Genomic DNA, 6,736 nt, shown 5'->3' with positions numbered 1-6,736 from the left:
TAAACAATCAAACAATATGATACATGCAATGGAAAGTTTTAAACCTGTTTTTCTATTGGCAGTGCGGGGAGGAGCGATAAATAAAAAAAAAAAAAAAAACAATAGCATTACATTGTATGAGCGTGTATGAAACACGTATGGTACATGGTCCCCCCCCCCCCCCAAGAAATATATACATAGGAAATAGGGCATCCTTTTCTATAGAGGCATACTGTAGGTGGGGCATCTTGCAGGAGATATTCAGGTTTTTGGCGATCAATGGAGAATCAGTCATCTTTACCATGTATGTGAATTAAGAAATCCCTTGGTGTGCGACAAATCACGAGGAAAGAGCCGGTGTAAGGGGGCATCAGAGATAGCTTGCTAGTGTCATTAAAGTGTGTAAATATTTTGGTATGTGCTGCTTCATTACGGGCTTGTAAGTCTGGTGGAAGGAAGTAAATTATTCCGTAATGTGACTTAGGCACTGGGTATTGTAGGAGGAGGTTGGACAGAAAAAATTCAGCAAGGACGACCAAGAGGTCGCTATACACCATATCAGCTGCCAAGATATTCAGGTCGTTCTTAGGAGTGGTTCTTAATCCCAGGAGGACCCAGGTAAGCTGAGTGAACCAATTAGTCATTGCAGCTGCTTTAAGGGTGTGATGAAAACGTTCAACCATTCCGTTGGCTGCAGGGTTGTAGGCAGTTGTCTGATATAGGGTGATGCCCAGCATATTTGCTAATGATGTCCGCAATTAAGAGATGAAAGTGGTACCTCTCTCAGAAGTCATAGACTCAGGGATACCAAATCTCACTATCCACCCTTAGAGTAATGTAGAAATACACGAGGAGAACGTTGCAGTTTGCACGGGGATACTTTCAGGTCAACGACTGAAGTGGTAAATGACAGTAAATAGGTAACGGTGTCCTTTTGATGTGGGTAAGGGACCTACTACATTGACGTAAATGTGGGCAAAATGATGCCAAGGTTAAGGAAAGGTGCCCACTACTAAATTCGTGTTTCAATGTAATTTTGAAGCTTGGTATGAAGTACAGGCGCAGACCCAATCTTTAGCATCCTTAGCAATGCCGTAGCTAGCTGTGTAGTAGATAGGTGCAAGGGATATGAGAGGTCATGGATGAAACAAAAACCTATCGATACATGGGGGCAAGTATCCATGGTAACGGCCCAACCAGTATTGACGTCACAGAGGAGTGTGCCGTTGCAGTCATCGAGGGCGACGTCTTCCCAACAGAGAGAAGTGCGGGATGTTCCGCATGCTTGGTATTCTGGATCTTTTCGCTGGGCTTCTGCCAGGTCGTTGTAATCTAATCCCAGAAAAATGGTGGCCAATGTGTTCCTTGACAGGGCACCAGCAATGGGATTCGTTTTCTTACGGACATGCTGAAGTGTGCAGTGATTGGTGCTAGAGGTACATTTATTGCATTGGACTACAAGGCCGTTCTGTTGCAGGTGGTCGAGAATGATGCGATGAATGACGGAGGTGTTCCTCTAAGATGTCATCCACGAGGCGTTGGAAAGTGGCCCCATCATTACGAAGGACAAAATAGGACTAATTGAACGTGTAGGTACTGAAGGGGGTGGTGATGAGAGTCTCGGGAATGTCTTCTGAGTTCATGGGCACCTGATAATACCTGTTGACAAGGTCGAGAGTGGAGAACACCTTTGCTTTGCGCAAGTAGGAGGTAACGTCAGCGATGTTTGGGAGTGGGTAGTTATTTGGTTCTGTCTAGAAGTTCAGACGCCTGTAATCCACACAAGAGCGTAGGAGCCATCTTTGTTCGGGACTATGTGCAAGGGTGACGACTATGGACTCGAGGCCTTTTGGCAAAGGCCCATTTCATCCAGTTTTGTGAACTTTTGTTTAGCAGCTGCCAAAAGATCTGGGGCTAGGCACCTGAATCTAGCAAACACTGGGGGCACTGTTACCTTCATATGGTTATAAATACTGTACTTGGCAGGAACAGTGGGCGTTTGATGTGGTTCTGGACGGACGACTTCTGTGTACGATGGGAGGAAGTGGGTGTAGGCCTTTGTGGATGCCCAGATTTGGAAAGCGAGGTCGCAGGGCGTATTTGAAGAAGGTGTCGATGAGTGCAAGTCTGCTTTCACTAAGCTTTGATGTGTCACATCAACCAGGAGTTGGAAAATGGGCTAGGAACTCTGCACTGAGTGGTGGCAATGTTACATTGGGAACAAGAAATTTCTAATGGCATTTGGTGCTCCCAAACGATAATGCGATAGATCCCGTGGGAGAGGATCTCAGATCCATGGTAGCTACCAGGCTCAGAATGACTACATAGTGTCCTAGAGAGTAACTTTGGTAGAAGGAAACGGAACGACAAGCACCAGTGTCTACCAAAAATGGCACACTTACACCTGCATCATGTAAAAAGAAAAGATTAATGACAAAGGAGGTCGCTGACACAAGTGATGGGTTTCTTACAAGTCTTTTGGCCACTGACAACTGTCCATGCATTTCTTTGCAGCAGTCCCAAATCTGGATTGGTAGTTGCAGAACTGATGGACGTTAGTAAGTGGCTATAGAGGTCGTTGGTTGGGTCGTGAGCAAGATGCAAGCTTATGTGGATGGCAGGCGGCTTTGCCACCACTTGGGCATGTTATGAGGCAGGAGGCAGTCGATATTGAGTGGTTGTCCTCTTTGTCAGTAATGGAGGCGTTGATGGAGATCTTGAAGAGTGGTAAAGTGGATGTCAAAAAGGGCATCGACTTTGGTCATCAGGGCCTTCATGGGCAAGGTATCAACATCAGAGATGGCGGCACAGACAGGTTCGGTTAGGCATCGCATCCAAAGGGCATGAATTAGGTTCACTTAACGAGGAGAGCTGTCTGTGGCCGCTTTAAGGCTAGCGATGCTGATCATTTCCCTAAGGGCGAGCGGAGAGACTTTTGGTACCCCAATAGTTGTTGAGACAGCTGAAGAAGCTTGGCTATACAGGTGAGTGGCAATAGTGAGTACTAAACCGGAGGTATATTTTGAGGGTGACTTACTCTATTGGGGCATCCCCTTAGTCACAAGGCCAATCGGAGATTTCTGGGTAAGCGTCCCCGGGGATCACCGCAAGGACATCATCTGCTTTGCTGCTTCAGCAAAACTGAACTTTGGCCTTCTGGAATCTGCTGAAAGCTTCTCTGCTGGCGAAGGGCGCTAGTTTCATCGAGATAATGTGTGTAGAAGAGTCATATTCGGTATGCGGCATTATAAAAAGGGTAGGGCGGTACATAGAGCGAAAAAGGTGGTGTGGATCTGATCCTCCGGTGGCCAACAATGTGGTAATGTAGCTTTTAGGTACTAAGAGAGAGGATAGATGAATGCAAGTGAAGTTTATTCAAGAGGTAACAACTTATAAACAAACAGTTGAGGCGGTAATTTCACAAAAATACAAACAATTGAGGCAGTAAGCTTAAACAGGTTTCTTTATTTTCAGTGCGGGAAAGAGCGAGAGATGAAAAAACCAATAGCATTACAGTATATGAACGTGTATGAAACACGTACTGCACAATGTGTAAAGAAGAGGCCAAAATATTCGGTACATATGACGAGCTGAGAGAAGGTTGTGACTCAAAGACAGGATGAAAGCAACTGAGTAACTTTATTAGAGAAAACTCTCCTTTATATACAAAAAAAACTCAATGCAACAGGAAATTTCCTGTTCAAAACCGACACCGCATCAGTTAACAGTTGACGGTGAGAAAAACATACATGTTACTTAAGGTTCTGTTTAGTGCGAGGGGAGAGCAAAGATACAAGCATAATATATACACAAAATGAAAGGTCGTTACTATGTACGATCGCATGACACACGGTTGGTACAGTAGGCAAAGGAAAAATGAGCAGTAACCAGAGAGGGATCCAACATGGTATTATCTGGCCAGTCAAAGGATACAATAACTCTCAAGCGCTAGTATCTGTATAAATACATTTGCATATACATACACACACACACACACATATATATATATATATATATATATATATATATATATATATATATAGAGAGAGAGAGAGAGAGAGAGAGAGAGAGAGAGAGAGAGAGAGAGAGAGAGAGAGAGAGAGAGAGAGAGAGAGTATATACTTATTATAAATAACAATTTAGTTTCTAGAGACAATATACAACCAATGTTTATGAACAATAGAAGAAAGAAACTACTAAGTGAAAACAGTCCCATCTCTAAGTATATCCTGAATAAGTCTTCAATAGAAGTAAATGTTGGCTGATCATTTAGTGATTTAGTTGTTAACACGTCATTAGACCCAACCAAATTAAGCAGCTGCGACATTCAAATTAGATCAAGTCTTGATTGAAGCGGGTAATTAATCTTGATAACGTTTTCTAATATTATTCCTTATTTTAGAATAGTGGAGTGATTAGTGAGTATATATATATATATATATATATATATATATATATATATATATATATATATATATATATATATATATATATATGTATATATACATATATATATATATATATATATATATATATATATATATAAATATATGTATATATATATGTATATACATATATATATGTATATATATATATGTATGTATATATATATATATATATATATATATATATATATATATATATATATATATTATATATATATATATTAATATATGTGTGTATATATATATATATATATATATATATATATATATATATATATATATATATATATTTATAACTTATATATATACTTGTATATATAAATTAATAAAGGACGTAGCTATAAGGAATTTTGTTACGTTATTAACTATTACGTCTTTAAATTATGATTGTGTTCTTTACTTGATATCGAGGATTCTAGGAGGTAACTGGAGCTGCATGAAAGAAAAATACACTCTGTATTCACAGATTTCCGATATGACAACTTAAGATATAACTATATATTCATACATATATGTGTGAGTGTTTTTGTGTGTATGGGTAAGTATATCTGCTAGAGATTTTATATCTAGCTTACCAGAGCTTCAAGGATAATCATCTGAATCATGATTGTATGTACTTACTGTATATTAGCCAAGTTGCAAGCCTTGTTAAAAAAAAACTTGTCACAAGCACAAGGACTCTAATATCGAAAGCAGACCAGCAAGTTAAAAAGACATGCAAAAGTAATGGATAAACTATATATGACAAATAGCAAAGGAAAACAAATGATGATTAAAACATACAATGACGCAGACACAAGGTATGTAATTTGTTAGTCTAGCAGTCCAAAACGGCTCATTTAGTGCAGCTAAGAGAACAAATTGTGTCTCAGTTTTAATGTAAAGATGGCTTTGCCAACAAGAGCTTTTGGGATGCATTTTTCAGGAAAGATTTTGGTCATCCACAAACGCACACATAAGGGAGCAGAGGCAAACTGACAGGCAAGTGGAAAAACACTGTCTCCATCCAACTTCAACTTTATCTATTCATATATCATACATATATGCATAATGTGCATACACACATTTATGTGTGTATATATATATATATATATATATATATATATATATATATATATATATATATATATATATATATATATATATATATATATATATATATATATATATTATATTATATATGTGTGTGTGTGTGTGTGTGTGTGTAGGTGTGAATTCAGTACATACTTACAAAAAATGACTACATGGTCCGACTTATTCCCGAAACTCCGTCATATTTACAAAAACTGTGTCGACGAAATCCAAGCATGATTGACAAACGAGTGTAGAGATTTGACGGATGATGTTGGGCTACAGCATAGTTAAAATCCCATTGCTGTTGTGGAAGATATCATGAAATATACTTTTTATAAGAGTTTAGCTTAGGAATACGCAATACGAACTCCAAAATTCAAGTGTCAAATTGATTATAACCAATGTTTTCATCTAATTCATTGTTTATAAGTCTCTTAGATAGGTTTCTAATATTTCGTAAATAAAGATATAAATATATTTCTCCATTATGCCGTCGGTTCCTTTTGCTATTTGTATGTTTTACAAAGGACTGGAATATATATATATATATATATATATATATATATATATATATATATATATATATATATATATGTATATAAATTTGTGTATATATGTGTATATATATATATATATATATATATATATATATATATATATATATATATATATATATATATATATATAAATTTGTGTATATGTATGTCTATATATATATGGATATATATATATATATATATATATATATATATATATATATATATATATATACATATATATAAATGTGTATATATATGTGTATATATATATACTGTATATATATACACTTTATTATATATATAAAAGTAAATATACAGTATATATATATATATATATATATATATATATATATATATATATATATATATATACATACTGTATATATTCATATATACATATATATTTATTTATATATACTGTATATATATAAATATATATATTTACACTAGTTTACGCAACCCATCATACATGATGGCTATATATTTCGATAGATATGCACGCACACAAGCAGAGATTCAACTCTTCCCACCCTTTCTCCTTTCCTAACTACAACCACCATTACAAGGGTATGCCTACTTCCTCTCTCCCTATCCAAAAATAAACAAATAAATAAATGTATATGATATATATATATATATATATATATATATATATATATATATACATATATATATATATATATCCCAACAGTTGTTCTT

General features: G+C 36.2%; 1 protein-coding gene across 1 annotated transcript; it reads right to left on the bottom strand.

Moving 5' to 3' along the window:
• Positions 1–266: 266 nt before the first annotated feature.
• LOC137657382 (uncharacterized) lies at positions 267–716 on the bottom strand. Its single transcript, XM_068391720.1, has one exon. The coding sequence runs from the start codon at positions 714–716 to the stop codon at positions 267–269; it is 450 nt and encodes a 149-aa protein (XP_068247821.1).
• Positions 717–6,736: the final 6,020 nt, after the last annotated feature.

Source organism: Palaemon carinicauda, chromosome 18 (genome assembly GCF_036898095.1).
Source record: "Palaemon carinicauda isolate YSFRI2023 chromosome 18, ASM3689809v2, whole genome shotgun sequence".
NCBI lineage: Eukaryota > Metazoa > Arthropoda > Malacostraca > Decapoda > Palaemonidae > Palaemon > Palaemon carinicauda.
The sequence above is the reverse complement of the archived record's forward strand: the minus strand, read 5'-3'. Positions and strand labels throughout refer to the sequence as shown.